The sequence below is a fragment of the Pinus tabuliformis genome, chromosome 4_1 (assembly GCF_031772625.1).
Source record: "Pinus tabuliformis cultivar Carrire ecotype Pingquan chromosome 4_1, CPIR1, whole genome shotgun sequence".
NCBI lineage: Eukaryota > Viridiplantae > Streptophyta > Pinopsida > Pinales > Pinaceae > Pinus > Pinus tabuliformis.
In genome coordinates, this window is record NC_142303.1 from 624,701,578 (window position 1) to 624,727,305 (window position 25,728).

General features: G+C 35.1%; 1 protein-coding gene and 1 long non-coding RNA gene across 2 annotated transcripts; one reads left to right on the plus strand and one right to left on the minus strand.

Moving 5' to 3' along the window:
* Nucleotides 1–913: 913 nt before the first annotated feature.
* On the minus strand, nucleotides 914–12,031 carry LOC149177574 (uncharacterized). The gene is made up of 4 exons (XR_016258783.1): nucleotides 11,527–12,031; nucleotides 10,990–11,085; nucleotides 1,509–1,669; nucleotides 914–1,388 (listed from the first exon to the last, which is right to left on the minus strand). It is a non-coding gene; the product is annotated as an uncharacterized LOC149177574 (long non-coding RNA).
* A 1,191-nt stretch (nucleotides 12,032–13,222) lies between these two features.
* LOC149177575 (uncharacterized) lies at nucleotides 13,223–15,546 on the plus strand. The gene is made up of 2 exons (XM_089421796.1): nucleotides 13,223–13,580; nucleotides 14,495–15,546. The coding sequence occupies exon 2, from the start codon at nucleotides 14,716–14,718 to the stop codon at nucleotides 15,544–15,546; it is 831 nt and encodes a 276-aa protein (XP_089277922.1). The 5' UTR covers nucleotides 13,223–13,580; nucleotides 14,495–14,715.
* Nucleotides 15,547–25,728: the final 10,182 nt, after the last annotated feature.

The window sequence follows — 25,728 nt, forward strand, 5'->3', positions numbered from 1 at the left end:
TCCACTGTTGCAAAAATGCTGAAAGCGCTGCACTAGCTCCTGTATATAAAATCCCAGCTCATCAAAAAAGGAACAGAAAAAAGAGCCATGAATAAATTTAAAAATAATTGAAGAAAATAGACATGAATACCAACTCACTTGAAATCAAGTTAGCCTTCAACCACCGATACATATTCTCCTCAGCCATTACTTTCTCTCTCAGTTAACACAAATCCAGACACATAACACAAACATTTGCGCGCACATAACACAGACAACTACACAACACACTTTGCAAACATACAACGACACTACACAACAGGGTACAGTACATTTATGGAGCGCTCCATAAGACAAACACATTAATGCATACGACACCACAGGGTACAGTACATTTATGGAGCGCTCCATAAGACATCATAGTGCTTGATAGAGAAATAACTAGCATTTGCACCTAGTGTTGCAAAGGAAACGCCGTAAGGCATAGTATGTGGAAGAATATTGAAAAGTGAATAGGCTTTTGCTGGCTTTTTTGGAAGCAAGGGTCCATGAATTCGAGCTTTTATTTGAGGGAGCGATGCCGAAAACCGTTGAAATGGAATGCAAGCAGCCATTAATATGCATTGAACCTGTTTAGAGACCTTTGTTTGTTGTTGGAAAAACTATGGAGTTAAAGTTGAAGATAAATGAATGAGTCCATGTGAACAACAACCGGGCAACCATATTGATTTGGAAAGGGCTATTTAAGAAATCATTATTCAAATGGGAAATTAAATTAATATGCGAACAACAACCGAGCAACCATATTGATTTGGAAAGGGCTATTTAAGAAACCATTACTGAAATTGAAAATTAAATTAATATGAAGATATTTTGAAAAGATGTATTATAAGCATTAAAGTCAATTGATTTTGTAAACAAAATATGTTAAAACCCATTGACAATGAAATGGTTGTGAGGAAATAAACTATCAAAATGGCATTGATGTCGAAACATCCCTTTTTTAAGTTTGAAACGGGAAACACAAATAGTTGGGAGGACATGAACTATCAAAATGGTATTTGATGTTGAAACATCCTTTTTTAAGTGTGAAATGGAAAATACAAATATTGTATTGTAACATCCTTTTTAAAGTTTGAAATGGAAAATACAAAGTGTGTTGTAACATCCTTTTTAAAGATTGAAATGGAAAACACAAATAGTTGTGAGGAAACAAACAATGAAAACGGTATTCGATCTTGAAACATATTTTTTCAAGTTTGAAATGGAAAATACAAACAGTGAATTGTAACAAAAGAGGTTCGAGAAGGAATATAATAGTCTAAAGAACATTGTGCTTGTCATTCCATATTTGAAGTTGTATGAAAACATGGTGGAGGCAGCGAAGGCCTGAAGAAGCAGCAATGGACCTGCAAAATTTATATTTTGTTAGAATTAGTAATATGTAAACCAGTTGCAGAAATGTATTAGTAATACTCTGCAGGTGAGTTGTGTTAAAATGAATCTGGAATGAATGGTAATGAAGTTACCTTTGCTATGGGGATCCATATATTGTTAGTGGAAGATGCATGGTGAATAACGGCATATTGAACACAATTGGAGGTCAATGCACAGCTGGAGATGCAGTTTTTTTGCTTGCCAATCTACATGTAGTTGTGTAGGTATGTTATTTCTGAGCCCATGTGGCCTGCTGCAAAAGAAAGAAAAGGTAAGAATGAGATGTATAGACAATATAAAGACATTCTAATATTTGCTTATTTACTAATAATGATTAAAGTTTGTTGTTGTTGAAAGATATGAAAAGTATGTTAATAAAGAGAATGAGGTAAATAAATGGAGGAAACCTTTTGGTGATGTCAAAGTACGGGTTGGAGCAGATTATCTGGAGGCGGCATTGAACGGAGAATTTCCTCCGTGTGTTTTCTGTGAGCAATGTTTTTGTTGTCCTTCATTTTACCGTAACGATCGAAACTGAATGCGGGGTTAATCCGGAGATCTTGCAGAGAAGGCACTCTTGAAATAGCTGTGAATGTGAGACCTTGACGTTCTGTTTTTCCAATGTCAATTGTTGCTTTTGGAAGGGTCATACCTTGAGATTTATGTATGGTTAAAGCCCAAGCCATCTTCAGTGGAATTTGTGCACGACCATTTCTTTTTACTGCTGGAATAGGCAAGTGAGTGGGGTTTCTTTCATCCCAAGGAGGCCCAATGTACTTGGGGAAATCTACGACAACAAATGTTGGAATTTGTGGTGGTGCAGTTGATTCTTTGTAAAAGATGGTTACAATTTTTCCAAGGGAACCATTAACAAGACCGGCTGAAACCCAAAGGTTGGAAGTCAACATAACTTTTTCGCCATTGCATAGCAATACAATTCGCTCAAGTTGCTCATCTTCAGAGGAAAGACTGGAATATGTGGTGTCATCTTCAGCAATGGATCGTGCGATAGGAGTGTTAAGAGATTTCATCATTTGCTTATTATGGACCGTTGTTTGAGCATTTGTTGGAAATAAATGCATGGAATCATGGAATGAACGTATTTCTTCTTCTGATAAAAAGGAATCTGTGCGCGACATGAGTATGTTGTAGTCATCGATTGTTGGATTTGCATCTCTAATGTTCTGGAGAATGTTCCTGAAAGTAACCTGTGCGATGTCGTCGCCTTGTTGACGAAATATTGTGTCCAATGTGATGACTGTGTTGAAGGTGCTCCACAGTGCGCTTCCGTGGCTCGTCCCTGCATACAGAGGTATGTCTTTGATGGGTGGTAGCTGACCGAGATCACCAACCAATATTATGGAACAACCACCAAAAGGAGTGTTTCTTTGGTGGGGAAATGCCTCGCGAAGACGTTCATCAATATGGCTGAGAAGCTTTGGCCCAATGAAGCTCATTTCATCGATCAGTATGTATCTTATATGCTTGAGTTCTTCCTGGAATTTTGCAAGAGCACTACCTTCTAACGGCATAAGATCCTTTATAGGAAGGTGCAAAGCAGAATGGATTGTCGATGCTTGTATGTTGAAGGCAGCAACCCCTGTAGGGGCGAGGAGCATGATCGGTGAAGGTTCCGGGCTTGCAAGGCCTATGAGCATATCTTTGATGCACTTAATAAGGAGGGATTTTCTCGTACCAGCAGTGCCTTGTATTATCATTCTGAGAGCGGGTAAATAATCCTTCCTAGCAAAATGATTAAAAATAATATTCAGAGCTTTTCTTTGCATTGGAGATAATGTAGTAATGGTCGGCAGGGTATGTTGATGTGTTTGAAGAATGCGGTGGATGGAGCGGCTATTCTCAATGAATTGTATTGCATTATTTTGTAGATCCAATGGGATAGTGGTATGATTCTAGTTATGGGTGTCATCAAAGCCACGAAGACCAAGCATGTCAAGGTCATTTATGAGAAGCTCATTTGTAGGGTGTAATTGGGAAAGTAATTCCCATTCATTTATTTCCATGGCGTCTGCTGGATTGGCTTCATTCATAGTTGAGGTATCATTTGCGACAGATTCAATATCAGATAGTGTGCGGTGTTGATGCCAAGGATTGTAGAATGGGCGAAATGTTTGCCAATTTGCGATGAAATCTGCAGCAGAATCTCCTATATCTTGTACGATACGGCGAAAAGGTTTGTATAGCATAAGCTCAACCCTGCAAAAGTCAGCGTAGCAAGGTTCTGTTGTGGATGGTATGGAGGAGTAGCGTGGTATGACCCGAACAATTGCCTTTGTAGGCCTTTGTTTCCATTTGTTTGTTTTGCGACGAGGATCATATGACCAGGATCTTGCCAACTCTATTAGTGATGTGGACTCTAGGGTAGAAGGGCGTTGGATATATGTATCTATGAAGTGCGGGGATGTAGTGGAGGTGGCGTCCGTTTGTGGAAGGCGCATAAGAATTTTTTGGTTTACATTTAAAGAAATGAATGGCCGACTACATAATGTTAACGGTAATTTTTGCAGCATATGGCAGGTTTCTTGGGCTCCAATGTCACGATCAACAAGGGTTTCAGCAAGAAATTTTCGAAATGCGGATGTTGCTGGGTCAGCAATGGGTGAAGCAAGGACAATTCTACGTAGCATGTCGTGGAAGCTTTCAGATTTTTTTTCAGCTTTGGATGCATATTTGGCGATATATTTTTGTACAGCGTGTATGGAGAGTACTGGTTGGCAGTCAACATTTGCACGCCAAATAGATAGGATGGTAGGGTTATGGCTATTGAGTCGATCGTCGTTCCGAGCAGGGGTGTATGTTTTTTGGCCATTGGAATCAATGAATAAGGCCGATTTTGGATGTAATTCCCACGGTGCTTTATAACAACATTGGAGTGAGGATCCATTTTTTCTTAGGCACGTGCTTTCTGAGCATTTTGTGTGACGTTCAACACAATTGACGAGTTGTTCATAGTCACTGAAAGGATTGGTTCTGAAGATTTGCGGTGTGGACAACAGGCAAGGGTCTTCGGGATTTGTCCAAGCATTTGGTTGGTTTGAATTCGAAGGAGCACGAGGGTTCCAAGTGGAAATATATTTGTCGAAGAACTGCCTTGCAATATCGACTGCTTCTGTGTCTTCCCAGTTGAGATTCCCCATATCAGGTGCATTTTCTATCCAAAGGAAACCATGGATGTGTGCAGATCCCCTATGTTGCCATTCATACCTAACAAGAATGCGTTTTTGTAAGATAATTTTGCAATAGGTGAGGAATGATGTTTAGAGTTCTTGGAGGAAAAAAAAATGCGGTAGAATGCGTACCTGTACCAGTAATCTTTTGTATTCAGGTGTTTCTCCAAGATAATCTCACGAAATGCTGTGAATCTATGGTGCATATATAGCGATGTTAAATGTGGGTTAGAGATAATGTTATCATTTCTCCACTTTTGTTGTTTTCCAATATCAGTAGGAAGACATCCGGGCATGACTGCATGAAGATCAGGCCATTTTGTATCAGCTGCACTTAATGTGAAGAAGAATGTCGGGCAACCGAGTTGAGATATCATGTCCATGAGTTCATTTTTAGCTTTGTGCCAAAATGACCTTGTTCCACGTAAAGAGCTACCGAATCGCATGACTTGCTCCGCCAATTGCTCATTTGGAAATTGTTCTAATCGAATGTTCAGATCTCGAATAGATATTGGAAAGTTATCTGTGATGCTTTTTTTCACAAAAATCGACGCTGTTGCTTGACTGCGATGCTGCATCATGAGATTATATATGTAATAACGAAAGCGTGGGTGGCTTCCAAATCTGTTATCGTAGTAATGTATGAGATGAAGTGCATATTCATGTAACTGCACTGCCTTCATTCTTGGCTGATTTGGCATTGCAGCGCCTGTCGGGAAAAGGGCGGGGAAAGCCATAGAGAGTAGACCTTCTGTGTTGTATTCATTGACTGGTGATAAACCAATTGTTGGCCACTCAATTGTAGTATCAGATTGGTGGTTGCAAGCATGCAAATAATGGCGGATTTCTTGAATTTCTGTATTTGTATTGGGTATGATAGGTACGAACGATGATGTTTGGGCAGCGGATGGGTCTGCGAAATCTTCGGTGAGCTCATGGGGTGGTTCAAGTGGAAGGCGAACAGTGGTTTCTGTAGTATTGGAATGGTGAAGGGAGGAGGAGACATCGGTGGGGATTGCTGGTAAGGATGCCAGTGCATTGGAATCAATACGAACATTCTTATAGTATGGGTCATTAGCGAATTTGTATTCCAATGCAACGAGAACACGATGTCTACTGACAATGAAATCATAAGCCTTATGGTCATTACTATGACGCGTGACAATTAGGATGTCCAAGTGCTCAACACATCGTGGCAACATGTTTGCGATTTTTGTTATGTCTTGAGGAAAACAAATTGTGTGGCCACTGTATTTATACTAGCCACCACGTGCATGTGTTACCTGCAATATAGGGTTAACCCTAGCAATGAGCATTTCTTCTATTTGCGAAAGAGACGTAAGAGCAGCTGGTTGAGGGCCAGGGTCCATGTTGTTTGATAATGAGAAGCGATGACCCTTTGTTTCAGAGGCACATCTAGAGCAGCAATCCATGTGGTTGGAATTGCGGATATGTATTCCAGGATATGATTCAAGACAAATGGAGCATGGGCATTTAGGTGGAAGTTTATCAAGCTTTGAACGGAAATCTCGATGTGCTTGATCGGTATAAACGTTGCTGAAAGCATGTGCAAAGGAGGGGTTAGGGCAATGAGGCATGGATGTATTTGTTTGAGAGGTTTGCTGAGAAGATAAAGAGCCTGATAATTGCAAGGGAGGATTGTTTTCAGGGTGGGGCATTTCAGACGAGGAAGGTTGGTCACCCTTTTGTTTTTTGTGTTTTTGACATTCTATGATGTTTTTTTTTGCTTGGTAAAGCTCACGGCGCCGTGCATTTATTCGTTCTTTATTTGTTGCATAGTATCTTCGAGCACGTTCATTATTAGAAGAAGAAGCCATTCGCAAAATTTATGGTACCTATAAGCAAGGGAGGGGAAAACAAGAATGTTATTTAGAGACAACAACCACGTTATTGTATGAAAGCGAAAGAAGGGTAAAAAATGCAAGTGAAAGCGAAAGAAGGGGAAAAAAATCTAAGTTCTGAATAGTGCCATGTGAATTTTTTTATTTGAGATATGTTTTTGAAAGAACGTATTAGTATTTTTGCTGCATACATGTAGGTAGTTTCATGTGTAAAGTTGATAAAAGGAAAAAAAAATGTGATTTTTTCTACTAAGATAATGCTAGATACAATGGAGAACAAATATTTATTTCAATGGTATATAAGAAATTTTCATAAGAAGACATGCAACAATATATCTTGTAAAGTTGTATTTATAAAATTGGACAATAGGAATTGCCAAAAAGCAAGGAACACATTCTGTAATATTTATTTACAATGTCGAGATGCTCTGAATTTCTCGAAGGATGTTTTTGCATTCTGTCGTGAAATGCAGTTTTTCTTCTTTTATGATAACGCATTTCAATCGTGGGACTTCTTTAAAAGTTTCTGTCTTCACCGAAAGTGTGAAGATATGATCTGTCCATAGAGCTCTAGAGACAATTTCCTTGATTAGTTCTGGATCTGAAGATAATAGATAGAAGTCTTTGGCATTATTTCCAAGAATTGTAGAGCCCGCGTCTTCGAAAGCAACAGTTGAAGCCAATTCACCAGTGTGATCTTGTATGTCGATTTTCAATAAGTATCTGTAATCACAGTCGCTTACTTCAGCGTTGCACTTTGGACAGAACCACACCCCTGTATTTTGTGGAATAAGTTTTTTCATGCATTTTTTCCCACCAACAATCGACGGGCAAGAAATGTAGTAAAAACTATCCATACCAATTTTTGTTATTGTGCCCTTTAATTGGAAAAATGTTGGTTTCTCTAAGGAATCCATACTGTAAATGTCAGCAATTGTTATTTTTTTTTGTTGGGGGCAAAAAGGAGATCTTGTTGTCAAAGATGTTGAAGCAGCAGTCGAGCCTTCTTTTTTAAACCACGACTTTAGCGTATGGGCCTCTTCAATGTCAGGATCTACAAGAACAATGGATCTCGTTGTAGTGCCGATATTTTTCCCATTAAATTCTCCAACACATGCAGATTTGATTGCAATGATGGGGTTATTGCCTGTAGCACATAGGGAGGAGATTTCCTGTGAAACGGCTTTAAAATTATCGCCCCAAAAGATTGCATCTATGCTATACCCTGACATGTCTTGAAGCTGTACTGTTTGTTTATTGACTTCAGAGCCATCTCTTCTACATATAGTGCATACACTGGAAATGTCTGTGGCAACACCCAAAATATCAACAATGGAGTTGAAGTTTGTTGTTCTGATATCATCAATTGATTTTATACTGAATTGCACTGCTGGATTATGTTTTTTTTCACTGGCAACATGTTCTATGGTAGATGTTGCATTCAACAAAATTTCCCAGTCATTGTTCAAGTGGTTGTATTGCTTATTAGCCATTTTCACATTCCCTTTAGAAACAATGTAGACATTTCCATTTTGGATTTTGTCGAAGAAATAATCTGCGACATTGTTGAAACATGTAATACGTATTTCTCCACCCTCTGTATCGAACAGGTCAAAGCCAAACACTTTACCGGGTCCGTATTGATTCTGAAAGTGTCGAAGAGCTGTTTTCCTTTGGACGTATCCTTTTATGCACCAGTTTGAGTGGTAAGGGTTTAACGATTTGATGGGAATTTGAACCGGTTGAACGGATGGGGCTGGAGTAGCTGGAAGAGGGCAGGGCCTTTTTGATGGAGGATGTGGATCCGATGAGGATGGAGAGTTTTCATCAGATGTGATGGGGATACTCATAGTTTTTGGATTGCCAATTAAGGGTGCAAATGAAGTAGATATTTCAAAGTCTAATAGCTTTATAGACCTACACGACAAATGAGAGTCAAAGGAATAACTGTTAGAAGTGGTTGTGTTATAAGTAAAAGAATGTTAAATTTGAAATAAGAAATTTATAACAAACTTACGTTGAAGGACCAATAGCTGAGGTAGTCCAACTTTTAACATTTATAATAGAACCCTTTTGTAGCAAGCCTGTTGCTACGAGATCATTGAAATCTTTTGGAAGCATGATGTGTTTCTTATGTGTTCCGTCTGAAATTGCAGTACGATATCGTGGAGTTGATTTTTGCATTGGTTGTATTGGCTCAAGCTCAGCAATTTGCAGGTATGGTTGAATATGAGTTGATCCAGATAACATTGAGGAAATTGCATTTTCAGTGAGGTTTGATGTCATTTTCTGGTACAAAACAAAACACAAAAATGTTGAAAGAAGCATGTTTAGTTTTTTTCTAAATGAGTGGGCATCTAAGCTTATAAACATAATGAAGAAAGATATTTATTACAACATCTTTATACGTTCATTTTTTTTAAGCATACTTCCACGAAGCGCAGAGGAAGGAGAGGGAGAAACAAATGAAATAGAAGGTTTGGGGGTAACTCTAGTATCATCTGGTTGCTGATTTGATTGCCCAAAAATCATGGTGTTTTGAACGACAGAGGTCGAGAAAAGCCATACCAGCAGGCGAAGTGCAAGCCCTGGAAGGGACAATGTAGCCATATGAGGTACACCAACATCTCCCCTAGAGGAAAAGGGAGTAGGGGAAATCCTTAATTGGCGGACACCATTTTGTCAAACTGAGACCAACGAGGGAGCAGTGATGTTATTCCGATTTGAATAAATTGTATGACACTTTGACACAACTGCTTTTTCAATTTTTAAGAGACGAGAAAAAGCTAAAGACGATTCTAGTCGCCTTCGATCTGGGCAAGTCTAGTATTATCTGGTTGCTGAGTTGATTGATCGAGAATCAAGGTGTTTTGAACGGCAGAGGTCGAGAAAAAGTATATTGGCAGGGCAATTGCAAGCCCTGGAAGGGTCAATGTAGCCATATGAGGTGCACCAACATCTCCCCTAGAGGAAAAGGGAGCAAGATTCCTCCATGGGGAAATCCTTGAATGGTGGACTCCATTTTCTTACCCTAAGACCAACGAGGGAACAGCGAGGTTATTCTGATTTAAATAAATTTTATGACACTTTGACACAAGTTGCTTTTTCATTTTTTAAGAGTCGAGAAAAAGCTAAAGATGACTCTAGTCGCCTTCGATTTTTAATGAGCCTGAAGTGACAAGTGCTCAGATGGTCCTTTTCTTTTAAGGAGTCTGAAAAGGAATGAAAGTGACTACTCTGTGAGGTTATTCCGATTTAAATAAATTTTATGACACTTTGACACAATTTGCTTTTTCATTTTTTAAGAGTCGAGAAAAAGCTAAAGATGACTCTAGTCGCCTTCGCTTTTTAATGAGCCTGAAGTGACAAGTGCTCAGATGGTCCTTTTCTTTTAAGGAGTCTGAAAAGGAATGAAAGTGACTACTCTGTGAGGTTATTCCAATTTAAATAAATTTTATGACACTTTTACACAATTTGCTTTTTCATTTTTTAAGAGTCGAGAAAAAGCTAAAGATGACTCTAGTCGCCTTCGATTTTTAATGAGCCTGAAGTGACAAGTGCTCAGATGGTCCTTTTCTTTTAAGGAGTCTGAAAAGGAACGAAAGTGACTACTCTGGATATCTAGACAGGGGGATTACCAAACCAATCGCAAAACTGCAGAATACTTTTTATGGTACGGCAGTCAATCTTCCCGAATGCTGTGTTCAGTGCATTGCGATCGATAGGGCGGCAGACACGGCTTCCTAAGGATAAAGGATATAGCTTACTGTGGTCTCCCAATATATACTCGACGGTACGTGGGAGCACAAGTCTGTACTGGCACTTGTCATTTCAAAGAGGAGGAATCACCCAACCTACGATGAAAGTGATAGTTACCAGGTTTTACGACGCCGGAACACGTCTCTAGCCTAGACTTCTAAATGGTGTGCGTTAGGTTCCAAAGCGTTTTTATGTTTATTGAAATGTATTTTACAGTTGATCTTTCTTAAGAAGTTTGCCTTTAAGGTTGATCGCGTGATGTACATATACAATTCCTAAATATGCAATCTAAGATGATAAACAATCGTTTACTTTCTTTTTTTGCAATGAAAAGCCTAGCTACTAAGGAAAGAGAAGCGAAACTGTTTGAACATAGAGCAGAGAGCACACGCAAAGTCCTAAATCAATTATCACATGCATTCTAAATGTAAATGTACATGCATGTATTTGTTTTCCGCTTTCTTAATGTGTGGATGACAAAAAAAATGACAAGTGGAATATAATATCAACACACACTAAAAAACAAGACAGCCACGATGGCACCACTTTGCATTAGTTAAACACAAAGGAATAAAGTTTAAATTATCAAGAAAGCATATATATAACTGAATCATTTCAATCGGAAAATAATTTTGAATGAAATTTATAAGACTCTTTAGTTGCTCAGTGGCTAATGTACAATTGATGGAAGAGGATTTTGTATCATGGCCCATGGATGAAATAGAAATGGAGCAAAAACTCGGAAAGGAGATTAAGGTTGTTACCAGAGATGAAGCAATATAGAAAACGCCCAGAAATGTTCGTCAACGCTGAAAGTTGGATTGCCCAGTGACAAAACAGAGTAGGCCAAGGCAAAGTATCTGTATTTAACATTGTTGTGTGAGTAACCAAAACAAGCTGCACAATGCTATGCAAATTAATAGTCTTTGCGAGAAGAAAACCCAACATAATCCACACAATCTAATCCTCGCAAGGAAGGTTTTGCAGGGATTTAAAGGCTTTCCTATGCTATAAAATCCTAGGCAAATGTGGGTGCCCCAACAAATAAAAATGTTTACCATAATACCCACTTACTATTAAGCATTGTCTCCAAAGGAACTTGAACAATATGATAAAAGACTGATCTTTTACTTCTATAATATACATAATGTTAAATATATGAAAAACACTTTCTGCTTGCAAGTAAGACTCTATAGTTGCTGAGTGGCTAATGTACAATTGATGGAAGAGGATTTTCTATCATGGTCCATGGATGAAATAGAAATGAAGCAAAAACTCGGAAAGGAGATTAAGGTTGTTACCGGAGTTGAAGCAATACAGAGAACGTCCAGAAATGTCCTTCAACGCTGAAAGTTGAACAGCAACTACAAATTAGTTTGCAACTGCTTCACACATAGTAAAAAATGGATATTGTCAGATAAAGGCAGGGAGAAATTCAATAACAAAACAGAGATTAAACTACGTGCAAGATGATCCGAGAACAAGTAGTTTAATATCATCTTTTAATATAATTTGATGGTTAAAAAAATATGTTGCATCATTCAAAAGTTATCAATTCAAATTTACAGATAGAATATGCATGACTTTGCACACTAAAAATAGAATATGCATAACTTTGCAAACTTAAATAGTGATTTCAGAAGTAAAATATATAAATACATTTTATGAGTCAAATTACTTCCAAAGTTAACAAGATTGGATCTCGTTACAAGAACTTCCAGCCACCTTGTTGTAAGACCTTCATATTTAAAAACATTTTACCCTACTTATACTCTGTAATTGAGAGTATAGCTAGAATATAAGGCTGTACTTCGTTACATGGGATATATATATATGCACATCAAAGCCTGATTGAATAACATGAGAGCATAGTTCAAAACACCAAGTTGAAGCCTAGATTTATATTTAATGTTGCACAAAATTTGGCATAAAGCATAGGATAAACCACTCACAAAGTTAACAAAGCCTGATTGAATAACCTGAGAGCATAGCTCAAAACACCAAGTTGAAGCCTAGATTTATATTTAATGTTGCACAAATTTGCAAATGACAGATATGGTGGAAATTCATATATCTGTATTGTTCAGAGTTTTAAGAAGCACATGTATCTAAGAATTCAGGAACCTGAGGCTCTGGGCTTATGCTATCTTCATCAAGATTGTCATCCTGCCATTGTACACAGAGATGTTAAGCCTAGCAATATATTGCTTGATTCTGACATGACTGCAAGGGTTGCAGATTTTGGAGTTGCAAAGCTGATTCGAACTGGTTCAGAGGCCATGTCTTCTGTTATTGGCTCCTATGGCTACATTGCTCCAGGTAAAGTAGTTTCAAACTTCAGAACTATAAGTGGTCATTCTTTTTATGGTAACATTAATTTTCTTTTCGGAAACCATATACATTCTAACATCTTAGGATATAGCTTGTTCTTGAATGATACTCTGTCCATCCATTTTATGTTACATGATTGTCTCTGATGTGAGCAATTTACTTACAAAGTGTCTAACATCTTAGGTTACTCCATCAATCCATTCTATGTCAACATGGTTGTCTCTGGTGTGAACAATATACTTGCAAAGTGTCTAACATCGTAGGTTATACTTTGTTCTTGAATGATACTCCATCAATCCATTTTATGTTAACATGATTGTCTCTGATGTGAATAATTTACTTACAAAGTGAGTTAGGATGGTCTAAGTGCATTTTTATTTCAGTTTCATGATTGTTTACCCTGGAAAATCTAAGAATACAAAAGGAGAATCTTGTATTGGTTTTACATCCCTAAAGCATTAAGATTAGCTGAACACAAAAGTAAAAGAGAATCGGTTTTAGCTGCTGTTTGGATTTGAAGAAGGAATTCATAAATATGAGTATTCTCAGATCAGACAACCTTATGGAAAAGGTCTTATTATTTTTATGTATTTGTAAGTTAGTTTGTGTATCAGATTCTCAGTGATTGATGGGTATGGAGTTATGTTTTAGCCCAGCTTAGTTCAAAATCCTAAATTTGCTATAAGGTAGCATTCATTGTTTTCTACATAGCCAATCAAATTCTTACACAGATTTTCTCTTGTAATATATATCTGAAAGTTATATGTTAAACCTAGCACAGACTTGTACTGTTTCATTAATTGAGGATGGTAGCAATCTATTAAGTCCATGAGTCTGGAAGGTTCCCATAGATGTAATTGCCTTCACTGCTATATCTCTTGGATTGATCTATGTTGGATCTTGCAATGATGAAGTGGCTCAGTCAATTATTATTGCCTTGATGGAGAGAAGTGATTCTGAGCTAGGAGAGCCACTTACTCGATTTCTTTGTTTAGGCCTTGGCCTCTTATATCTTGGAAAGCAGGTGAGTGGATTGATTTTGAACAGAGTCCATTAACTGCCATTATATCATCCAGACATATATTGGTCAATGATTTGTGCTTACTTTGGGAATATGCTGTAAGAAAAAGAAACATAAGATATGCTGATTTTTTTTAAAAAGAGTGAAGAAAGAGGTATATTTAAAGGAAAATTATGAAATATTTTACATGAGATCCCGTCCACACAAACTCCAGAGGAGCTGCTCAATTACCAGCTAATACAGTGATTAAAGGGAAGTGGTCCACAAAATAATTGAAAGGAGATAGGACATAGAGGTTTCTGGGAGTGATGACTGATTAGAGATTGCTGATGTTCTCAACTCCCTGGCATTCCCAGAAAAGTGTTAGAAGCTCTATTTAATGCTGTATTTGTACTAACATTGAAGGTTGTTACCGTGTTGTTTAGCCAAGAGGTCGTTTTTAGGAATCTTGTTTGTTGCCATCTGTATGATTTTCTAAAGCACTCAACTATACAAACGTATGCAGGGAATTTATAGTTTAGTAACTTCTAGAAAACATACCTTTTGATAGCATTTTGACAAGGAACAAGTAAAACATTCATTTATATAACATACTGTTGCGGATTCCTGGGTGCTATTTTTTCTGCTTTCTGGTATTTCAACTTTTCCAAGGTGGAAAGATCTAGCTAAGAGCATGTAGGTAATGGTTTAAGCTAAAGATTAAATGAGGGTCACCATGCCGTTTCCAATATGTTGAAGAAGATTTATTGCCAATGATGCTATAGGTATTAAAGAAGTGTTTTGCTTGATTTTTGTGAGATGTTATGGCACTAGGTAGTGATGTATGCCTTGCATAATGTCTGTGCTAACAAGAATACAGGTTTTCCTCGCTTTTGCTCAAAGTCACAGGCTTTTAACTCTTCTCTTGAAATAAACAGGAAAAAGTTGATGCAACTTTGGAAGTAGCAAAGACATTCAATGAGAAAATATCAAGATATTGTCAAGTTACGCTGGAGTCCTGTGCATATGCAGGGACTGGAAATGTTCTCAAGGTAAGAAATGAATTGGCTGAAATGAGACCTGTTCTAGATGAAGCTATTAAAGCTAAAGAACAGATTACAAGAGATTTGAATGTTATAAGCTGGAGACATGTTCTACAATGGTTGAAAAAGAACAACTTGAGACAGAAGCTATGAGAACAAGGCAGCTGACTGATGAACTTAATGGTCAAATATCTCAACTTAGTGATGAAATGCATGAAATAAAGGCTGAAAAGGTTAAAGCGATGAATGATCTTGATGAATTCAAGGTCTTGGTCAAAAAATTAGAAAATGAGAGAGCAGAGCTATCTGAATATCTTCATGTAGTGAGAGCTGAGCTGGAGCAAATGAAAAAAGAAGCTGATTTCCACCAAAAACATGAAGAAGAAAGGAATCGATTCTCTGAGGAGAATGCCAAACTTTCTGCAGAGCTATATGATTGCAAGGAATATTTATCAAGGAGGCAAGATGAAAAATCAGAACGTGATAAGCAATTGAGAGATATGGTACTTGAGCTTCATAAAGCTACATCAGAAAATATGAATTTTGCAAGCAATGTGTGCAAGCATAGACATATGTTAACAGAGGTAGAGGGTGAATGCTTTCTACCTATCCCTGAGGCAAGATGCGACTCAGCTTTGTTGCAGAGTCAAACAGAACCATTGCATGGAGAGTATACTGACCAAGAAACATCATTGGGTGTTCAGAAAACTGATTTTCAAAATTCAACAGTTCATAAGGCAGAAAACATTGAGGAAACCATTCAACCATCTAAATCTATTAATGAATCAGAAATTTCAAATATTGATTTGCAGCTTGCTACTGCTGTGAGTTTTACAGTAAAACAGCTTGCAAAATGTACAATCTTGCAGGTAATATTTGAATTCCATAGTTTAGAGATTTCAGAAATGCAGAATTCATTTGAAAAACTAAGGAGGACAAAACAGTGACTACATAAATTTATAGTCTACCCTTGTATGGACCTGAGTAAGCAAGAATATTTTGACGAACTTCTGATCTGCTAGAAATAGGTGTAAAATCCATCTTGATTCCTCTATAATGTTCTGATGTACAATGTATTTTTCTGTGATTTGTTAAACCCCTTTCCAGATCTTGGAAAGCATGATCTGTTAGAATTAGGCGTCAGATCTCTCTTGATTCTTCCTTTATAATGTGGATGGACAATGCATTTTCTCTGATTTGTTGAACATCTTTTCAGATATTGGGAAACTTTACTTTCATTGTTTTGCGAGACAAAACAGTGACTACATAAATTTATAGTCTGCCCTTGTATAGGTCTGAGTAACCAAGAATATTTTGATGAATTTCTGATCTGCTAGAATTAGGTGCAAATTCCATCTTGATTCCTCCTTTATAATGTTCTGATGGACAATGTATTCTACTGCGATTTGTTAACCCTCTTTCCAGATCTTGGAGAGCTTTATTGTCACATTTCTGTGAGTCAGAGAACAGATGCTCTAAATCAATTTGTGAACTGCCCTTGTATAGATCTCAGCAACCGAGTGTTTTGCAAACCGAAGGTGCCTACATCAGATTTGAAGGGAGCGGATGGAGAACCCATTGTATTCCTATTCAAGCTATATCTGCCCCCTGCGCCCCCAACCCTGTCAAAGCTGCCATTCCCTTTTTTTACCATTGACACTTCCATGAGCCTAAGCATTTGGAATAAATCAAAGATAGTGTCTCCGCACATATAGTTTGAACGTTCTCTGAATGCGTGGCAAATGGCAAAGTGGGGAAAGATCATGGCAAATGACAAGGCTGGGCAGTATCCACAAGTAGTAGAAGCTCTATTTAATGCTGTATATGTACTAACATTGAAGGTTGTTACCGTGTTGTTTAGCCAAGAGGTCGTTTTTAGGAATCTTGTTTGTTGCCATCTGTATGATTTTCTAAAGCACTCAACTATACAAACGTATGCAGGGAATTTATAGTTTAGTAACTTCTAGAAAACATACCTTTTGATAGCATTTTGACAAGGAACAAGTAAAACATTCATTTATATAACATACTGTTGCGGATTCCTGGGTGCTATTTTTTCTGCTTTCTGGTATTTCAACTTTTCCAAGGTGGAAAGATCTAGCTAAGAGCATGTAGGCAATGGTTTAAGCTAAAGATTAAATGAGGGTCACCATGCCGTTTCCAATATGTTGAAGAAGATTTATTGCCAATGATGCTATAGGTATTAAAGAAGTGTTTTGCTTGATTTTTGTGAGATGTTATGGCACTAGGTAGTGATGTATGCCTTGCATAATGTCTGTGCTAACAAGAATACAGGTTTTCCTCGCTTTTGCTCAAAGTCACAGGCTTTTAACTCTTCTCTTGAAATAAACAGGAAAAAGTTGATGCAACTTTGGAAGTAGCAAAGACATTCAATGAGAAAATATCAAGATATTGTCAAGTTACGCTGGAGTCCTGTGCATATGCAGGGACTGGAAATGTTCTCAAGGTAAGAAATGAATTGGCTGAAATGAGACCTGTTCTAGATGAAGCTATTAAAGCTAAAGAACAGATTACAAGAGATTTGAATGTTATAAGCTGGAGACATGTTCTACAATGGTTGAAAAAGAACAACTTGAGACAGAAGCTATGAGAACAAGGCAGCTGACTGATGGACTTAATGGTCAAATATCTCAACTTAGTGATGAAATGCATGAAATAAAGGCTGAAAAGGTTAAAGCGATGAATGATCTTGATGAATTCAAGGTCTTGGTCAAAAAATTAGAAAATGAGAGAGCAGAGCTATCTGAATATCTTCATGTAGTGAGAGCTGAGCTGGAGCAAATGAAAAAAGAAGCTGATTTCCACCAAAAACATGAAGAAGAAAGGAATCGATTCTCTGAGGAGAATGCCAAACTTTCTGCAGAGCTATATGATTGCAAAATGTACAATCTTGCAGGTAATATTTGAATTCCATAGTTTAGAGATTTCAGAAATGCAGAATTCATTTGAAAAACTAAGGAGTTTCTGTGATGCAGGGGGAGAACAACTACACAGACAACTACACAACACACATTGCAAACATACAACGACACTACACAACAGGGTACAGTACATTTATGGAGCCCTCCATAAGACAAACACATTAATGCATACGACACCACAGGGTACATCATAGTGCTTGAGAGAGAAAGAATGAACATAGAAACGCAATTTGTGAGGTCGTCTCATTCACCAAGCCACGACTATATAATCACTCAACTCATCCCTGAAACGGCAAGCCGAGTGTCAGGCTTTTATGGAGCGTTACCTAGCTTTTTACTAGGGAATCATATTAAAATCTTAAAACCATCTTTTAATTACCATTTCTCCTTAAACCCGTCTTTTAATTACCATTTCTCCTTAAACCGGTCTTTTAAACCCGTCTTTTAATTGCCATTTAAAAGTTGCGCTTTCATATGCTTTCAAGTTTGATTTTAAATGATATGTTTGAAAACCGCCCTTTTATGCGTTTTCAATTTTGTTTTTAATGAAAAAACATTATTTCACGTTTGTCAATATATGATATTAACCATTTTAACTTAAATATTATCACATATAAAATATCATAATAAAATCAAATATTAACTCTGAGATGGTAAGTAAATTATAAAACATCAAATCCTATGCACCGTTAGCTAACTTTTTACTGGGGAATCATATTAAAATCTTAAAACCTTCTTTTAATTCCCATTCCTCCTTAAAAGGATCTTTTAATTACCATTTAAATGTTGAGTTGTCATATGCTACGGATCTTTTAATTACCATTTAAATGTTGAGTTGTCATATGCTTTCAAGTTTGTTTTTAAATAATATTTTTGAAAACGGCTATTTCATATGTTTTCAATTTTGTTTTTTTATTGTTTTAAATGAAACTTGAACTTTTAACTTAAATATTATTTCAAAAAAAGTTCTATATGCTACAATGTAATATCTAACTTTAATATCATATATAAAATTAAATTAATTTTAAGAAAATTATAAAACATCAAAAGTATTTTAAAAAACTAAATAATTTCAAAAGAGTGATTCATTCATTTATAAGGGAGTATTCTCATCCTTGCTGTACATTTTAGTGTTTAAGATTTTAGATCTTATACCAAAACTAAAATGATCTTAACTTAAATAGTATTTACTAAAAAAACCAACTCAAAATAAAATTATGTATTTTATAATAACATCTATTATGAATCTCATATATACAATTAAAAAATAATCTGGAGAGAAGTAAACTTTATTAAAATTATAAAACATCAAAATTATTTAAAAAAACTTTAAAAAAATAGAATTAGTATAATTTTCATTTGGATTAACTTAGTATTAATTTTTTGGAAATTGAATGATAAATGGTTTTGATAAAGTATATGTAACTTATCTTGATATAAGTATTTATATATGTAGATCTTTACTTTTAATTGGATTAGTTTGGATGATTGCAAAATTTATTTTTATTTTCTTTTTTTACATTTCAATTTTACTTATTGCATATTTTATTTTTGTGAGTGGACTCATGCTAATAAAGTACTTACAATCACATTGTTTTTTAAATGCTTTGAAATATGACAAAATATTTCCAAACATTTAATTATTATCAGTCCAAAACATTTTACAATTAAAAAAATCTTAAATGGCTAGTTCTAGTATGATAAATCTTTTAAATTTTTACTATAAACATTCCAATAAAGAAAGAAAATCTCATAAATATTTATTTAGAAGAAAAAGTATAAAAATCCTATTAAGATGATAAATGATTAATTATTGTGTTTGTTTTTTAGTATCTCTTTTCTTACTAGCTCAATTTCTTATTAGTGTTGAAAATCCTTATTTAATGAACAATGATAAAGATAATAATCCTTTTATTACTATAATAGTTAATTATTTTAAAATAGCCCACTGGGGTTTGGATTGACGGTGAATGGGTGGGCTGTTAAGGCACTCCTTGCTATAGGTCACCCGTTCCCCGGTGGGTAGTTAGGTTAGTCTAATAGATAAAAAAAGAAAATATTTTAAAATAATTTGTTATAAATTTATTGCATACTATATTTATTAGTGATTTATGTTTACCTTATTTTATTTCATAAAATCAAAAGTAAAATTGTATTAAGTTTTTACTAATATTTTTCTTCATCTTCATAGTTATAATTGTTCCCATAATAAAGGTGGGTGGTGGAGATATTTGGGAAATGTATGAATTTTTTTTCCTAATTATCTCCCCTTAATCCCATTCCCATCCTCATGAGTTTTCCCTAATATCTTACTTCCATCTTTGCTTTCATAATAAAGTTGGAGATGTGGGAAAATAGTGACAAAAATAATGATTCTCCTATCAATATAATTAATTCTAAAATAATTAAACTTATATATAAAGAGTTTTATAACCCAATCAACTAATTCAACTCATTATAATTTTCTATGATGGTATATTCACTAGTGATTATTCTTACAATATCTTATTTCATAGAATTAAAGGTTGGGCTATATTAAGATTTCCCTAGTATCTCCCCCATCCTCACTCTCATAATCTTCCTCCACCATCACCCTCATAATGAGAGTGGAGGTTGGGAGAGATATTAATTATGAGGATGAGGATGGTTCTCTAGGGAGGCATTATGGAAATCTTAATATGGTGGAGGGTGTGGGGATAGGGGGAGATATTAGGGAAAACACATTATGTGGGGGTGAGGGAAGCTATTAAGGAAAACTTAATACGAATGGGGGTGTGGGGTTGGGAGGACATATTAAGGAAAACTTATTACCCTCATAATGAGGGTGTGGGTGGGGAGATATTAGGGAGAACTTATTATGAGGGTGGAGATGGGTGCAATTATTAATTAGGAGGATAGGGTTGGAGGAGATATTAAACAAAGATTATTAAGTGATTTTGGGGGGAGATATTGGGGAAACCTAAATATGTGGGGGGAATATATTAGGGAAAAATTATTACCCTCATAATAAGTTTGGAATTGGTGGTGGGTATTAATTATGAGAGTGAAGTTGGGAAAACATAATATGAGGTGACAAAGAGACATATTAGTGAAAACTTATTAGGTGAAGGTTGGGGGGCATATTATTTCCCTCATAAAGGTGTGGAGTTGAAGGGAGTTTTAGAGAAAACTTTAGGGGGTGGGAGTATATATTAGGGAAAACTTAATACTTTTTCCTTAATATCTTCCATTTCCCCATAGCCTCCTCATATTAAAGTTTTCTTAATATATATCCTCATACTCACCCTAATTATGAATTTTCTCTAATATCATCCCCCAACCCCATATTCCCCCAATATTACATTTTCCCTAACATCACACAACATCCTCATATTAAGTTTCCCTAATGTCTCCCCTACCGTCTCCCTCATTGTAGTTATGATTTTTCCTTAGTATGCCCCCCAAATCCTACACTTGCTCATATCAAATTTTTTTATTTTTTCTTTAATATTTTACTCAACCAAACCCTCATAATGTATTTCTTTTCACACATCACATTGTGATATAATATTTTATTATGTATGTTATTCTAATTTATCATTTATTTATAAAATATTTCCATTATTGATAATAATATTACTATCTATTAAGATTCAAATATACAATATCATATCAACATATTTATAAATCTAAAGTACACAAAAAATAATAAATATAATTATTAATTTAATAATAATAATAATAATTTAAATTTAATGTCACAACCAAGCTTGACAACAAATTGGTGTATGATGCCCTTTTGATTGTGGGAAAATGGACTTGCCTCAACACAATGATTTGTCTGCTAAAGTTTATGAAGGTCTACATACATATTTATTAAATATCTTTATATTAATAAATGTATGAAAATTATTATTGTAATCGTTTCTAATATTATTATATTATTAATCTAAACATATATAACATATTCATATTAATATGTAACAATATTTTAATAACTATAGCCCATGGGGGCTCCCCTATGGGGGTGTGTATCGAGGAGATTGATGGACTTGGTGGTTGTGCCTCCCACCTCATAGAGGGGATTACATTAAATGGACCCCCATGCATGTAGAAGCATGTGAGTATACTGCATCTCATCAACCATGATAAGTAACATTTGGAGGAGGAAAGGGGGGTGGCATGTCCCTCTAAGAAGCATTATCCCAGGGAAAAAACTTGAAGCCCCCGGAAATGAGGTTTGGCCTACCTTTTGGGAGAAATCTAGGTTAGTTGGAGGCAACTGGTAAAAACTAATATGGGAGTATAATTGCTTGGCATCATTGAGAGTGACTATGAGAGTGAAGCTGTATGTAAGTTGTGTAAGGGAAAATTGGGCATTGGTTCTATGCAACTCAAGGCTAAGGAAGTATGTTGGGAGTTCATACCATATTTTAGCTGCACACCACTGCCTTTCAGTTCCTCTCATTGTAATTGGTACGTAGGGACCTTTGTAAGTCTCCCCTTGATGCACAAAGGTCACTGCATCTTGGGTGAATCCTAAGCCTTCTTATATTTATAATTTAGTTACTATTATTTTACTTGGCTTCGACTATTTGATTTTGGTGTTGGATTTTCATATGGGTTTGGTCGTTGTCTCATTTGCGTAGTTGTAGTAGTGGGACCAACATTCATTCATGTTGGTCGAGAAATTTTAACTTAAATATTATCTTAAAAAACACACCTATATGTTCCAATGTAATATATAACTTTGATATCATATATAAAATCAAATCTTAATTTTAAGAAAACAAATTTTATTAAGATTATAAAACATCAAAAATATTTTATAAATTATACAATTTCAAAATAGTGATTGGGTAATTTATAAGAAAGTATTTTCATTCTTGCTATATATTTTAGTGTTTAAGATTTTAGATTACACCAAAACTAAATATGGTTTTAACTTAAATAGTGAACTTAAATAGTGTTCACTAGAAACCTATTCAAAAATAAAGTTATGTACTTTATAATAATATCTTGTGTGAATTTCACATATACAATTAAATATTAATCTCAAGAGAAAGTAAACTTTACTAAAATTATAAAACATTCAAATTATTTAAAAAAAAAAAAAAAGTTAAAAAAATAAAATTAGTGTAATTTTCATTTAGATTAATTTTGTATTAATTTTTTGGAAATTGAATGGTAAATGGTTTTAATAAAGTATATGTAACTTATTTTGGTATGGGCATTTATATATGTAGATCTTTACTTTTAATTGGGGTTAGTTTGGATGATTGGAAAAATTATTTTTATTCTTCTCTTTCAGAATTCAATTTTACTTATTGCATATTTGATTTTTGTGAGTTGGTTGATGCTAATAACACACTTACAATCAAATTATTCTTTAAATGTTTTGGAATATGACAAAACATTTCCAAACATCTAATTATTTTCAATCCAAAACACATTACAATGAAAAGATTTTAAATGATATGATAAATCTTTAAAATCTTTACTATAGACATTCCAATAAAGAAAGGAAATCTCATAAATATTTATTTAGAAGAAGTATAAAAATCCTATTAAGATGATAAATAATTAATTATTGTGTTTGTTTATTTTAGTATCTCTTTTCTTACTCACTCAATCTCATGTTAGTATTGAAAATCCTTATTTAATGAACATTCATAAAAATAATCATCCTTTTATTATTATAATAGTTAATTATTTTAAAATAATTAAAATAATTTATAAATAATTTTAAAAATCGAGAGTGGATTTAATTTGTTAAAAATTTATTGCATACTATATTTATTAGTGATTTATGTTTACCCTATTTTATTTCATAAAATCGAAAGTAAAATTATATCACGTTTTTACTAATATTTTTCTTCATCTTCATCCTTATAATCTTTCCCATAATAAAGGTGGGTGGTGGAGCTATTGGGGAAAACTATGGAAATTTTTTCCTAATTATCTCCCCTTAATCCCATTCCCACCCTCATTATTTTTCCCTAATATCTTACTTCCATCTTTGTTTTCATAATAAAGGTGGATATGGGTAAAATACTCCAAAAAAATAATGATTTTCCTACCAATATGATAGTTAATTAATTCTAAAACAATTAAACATATATATAAATAGTTTTATAACCCAATCAACTAATTCAACCCATTATAAATTTCTATGATGGTATATTCACTAGTGATTATTCTTACCATATCTTATTTCATAGAATTAAAAGTTGGGATATATTATGTTTTCCCTAGTATCTCCCCCCATCCTCACTCTCATAATCTTCCTCCACCATCACCCTCATAATGAGAGTGGAGGTTGGGAGAGATTAATTATGAGGATGAGGGTGGGTGTGCAAGGAGGCATTATGGAAATCTTAATATGGTGGACGGTGTGGTGATAGGGGGAGATATTAGGGAAAACACATTATGTTGGGGTGAGGGAAGATATTAAGGAAATCTTAATATGAACGGGGGTGTGGGGCTTAGAGAACATATGAAGGAAAGCTTATTACCCTCATAATGAGGGTGGGGTTGGGGAGAGATATTAAGGAAAACTTATTACCCTCATAATGAGGGTGTGGGTGGAGAGATATTAGGGAGAACTTATTATGAGGGTGGAGATGGGTGTATTTATTAATTAGGAGGATAGGGTTGGAGTAGATATTAAACTAAGCTTATTAAGTGAGTTTGGGGGAAGACATTGGGGAAAGATAAATATGTGGGGGCAAATATATTAGGGAAAAATTATTACCCTCATAATAAGGTTGGAATTGGTGGTGGGAATTTATTATGAGGTTGAAGTTGTGAAAACACCATATGAGGTGAGAGAGAGACATATTAGGGAAAACCTATTAGGTGAAGGTTGGGGGGCATATTATTTCCCTAATAAAGGTGTGGAGTTGGAGGGAGTGTTAGAGAAAACTTTAAGGGGTGGGAGTATATATTAGGTAAAACTTAATACTTTTTCCTTAATATATTCCATTTCCCCCATAGCCTCCTCATATTAAAGTTTTCTTAATATATCCCCTCATACTAACTCTAATTATGAATTTTCTCTAATATCTTCCCCCAACCCCATATTCCCCCAATATTACATTTTCTCTAACATCTACCCCCAGCCACACAATACCCTCATATTAAGTTTCCCAAATGTCTCCCCTACCCTCTCCCTCACCGTAGTTATGATTTTTCTTTAGTATGCCCCCCCAATCCTACACTTTGCTCATATCAAATTTTGTTAATTTTTCTTTAATATTTTACTCAACCAAACCCTCATAATATATTTCTTTTCACACAACACAATGTGATATAATCTTTTATTATGTATGTTATTCTAGTTTATCATTCATTTATAAAACATTTCCATTATTTATAATAATATTACTATCTATTAAGATTCAAATTATACAATATCATGTCAACATATTTATAAATCTAAAATACACAAAAAATAATAAATATAATTATTATTTTTTTAATAATAATAACAATTTAACTTTAATGTAACAACCAAGCTAGACAACAAATTGGTGTATGATACTCTCTTTATTGTGTGACAATGGACTTGCCTTAGCACAACAATTAATCTTCTAAAGTTTATGAAGGTATACATACATATTTATTAAATATTTTTATATTAATAAATCTATGAAAATTATTATTCTAAACTTTTCTAATATTATTGTATGACTAATCTAAACATGCATGACATATTAATATTAATATGTAACAATATTTTAATAACTATGTCCCACGGGGGCTCCCCTATGGGAGTGTGTATCGAGGAGATTGGTTGACTTCGTGGTTGTACCCACCACCTCATGGAGGGGATTACATTAAATGGAGGGGGTGGCATGGCCAAACCCATTCATACCGAAGCATGTGAGTATGCTGCATCTCATCAACCATTATAAGTAACATTTGGAGGAGGAAAGGGGGTGGAGGGACCCTCTAAGAAGCATTATCCCACGGAAAAAACTTGAAGCCCCCGGAAATCAGGTATGGCTTGTCTTTTGGGAGAAATATAGGTTGGCTAGAGGCAACTAGTAAATAATAATATGGGAGTATAATTGCTTGGCATCGTTGAGAGTGACTCTCGAGGGCAAGTATATGAGAGTGAAGCTATATGTAAGTTGTGTAAGGGAAATTGGGCATTGGTTCTATGCAACTCAAGGGTAAGGAAGTATGTTGGGACTTGATACCATG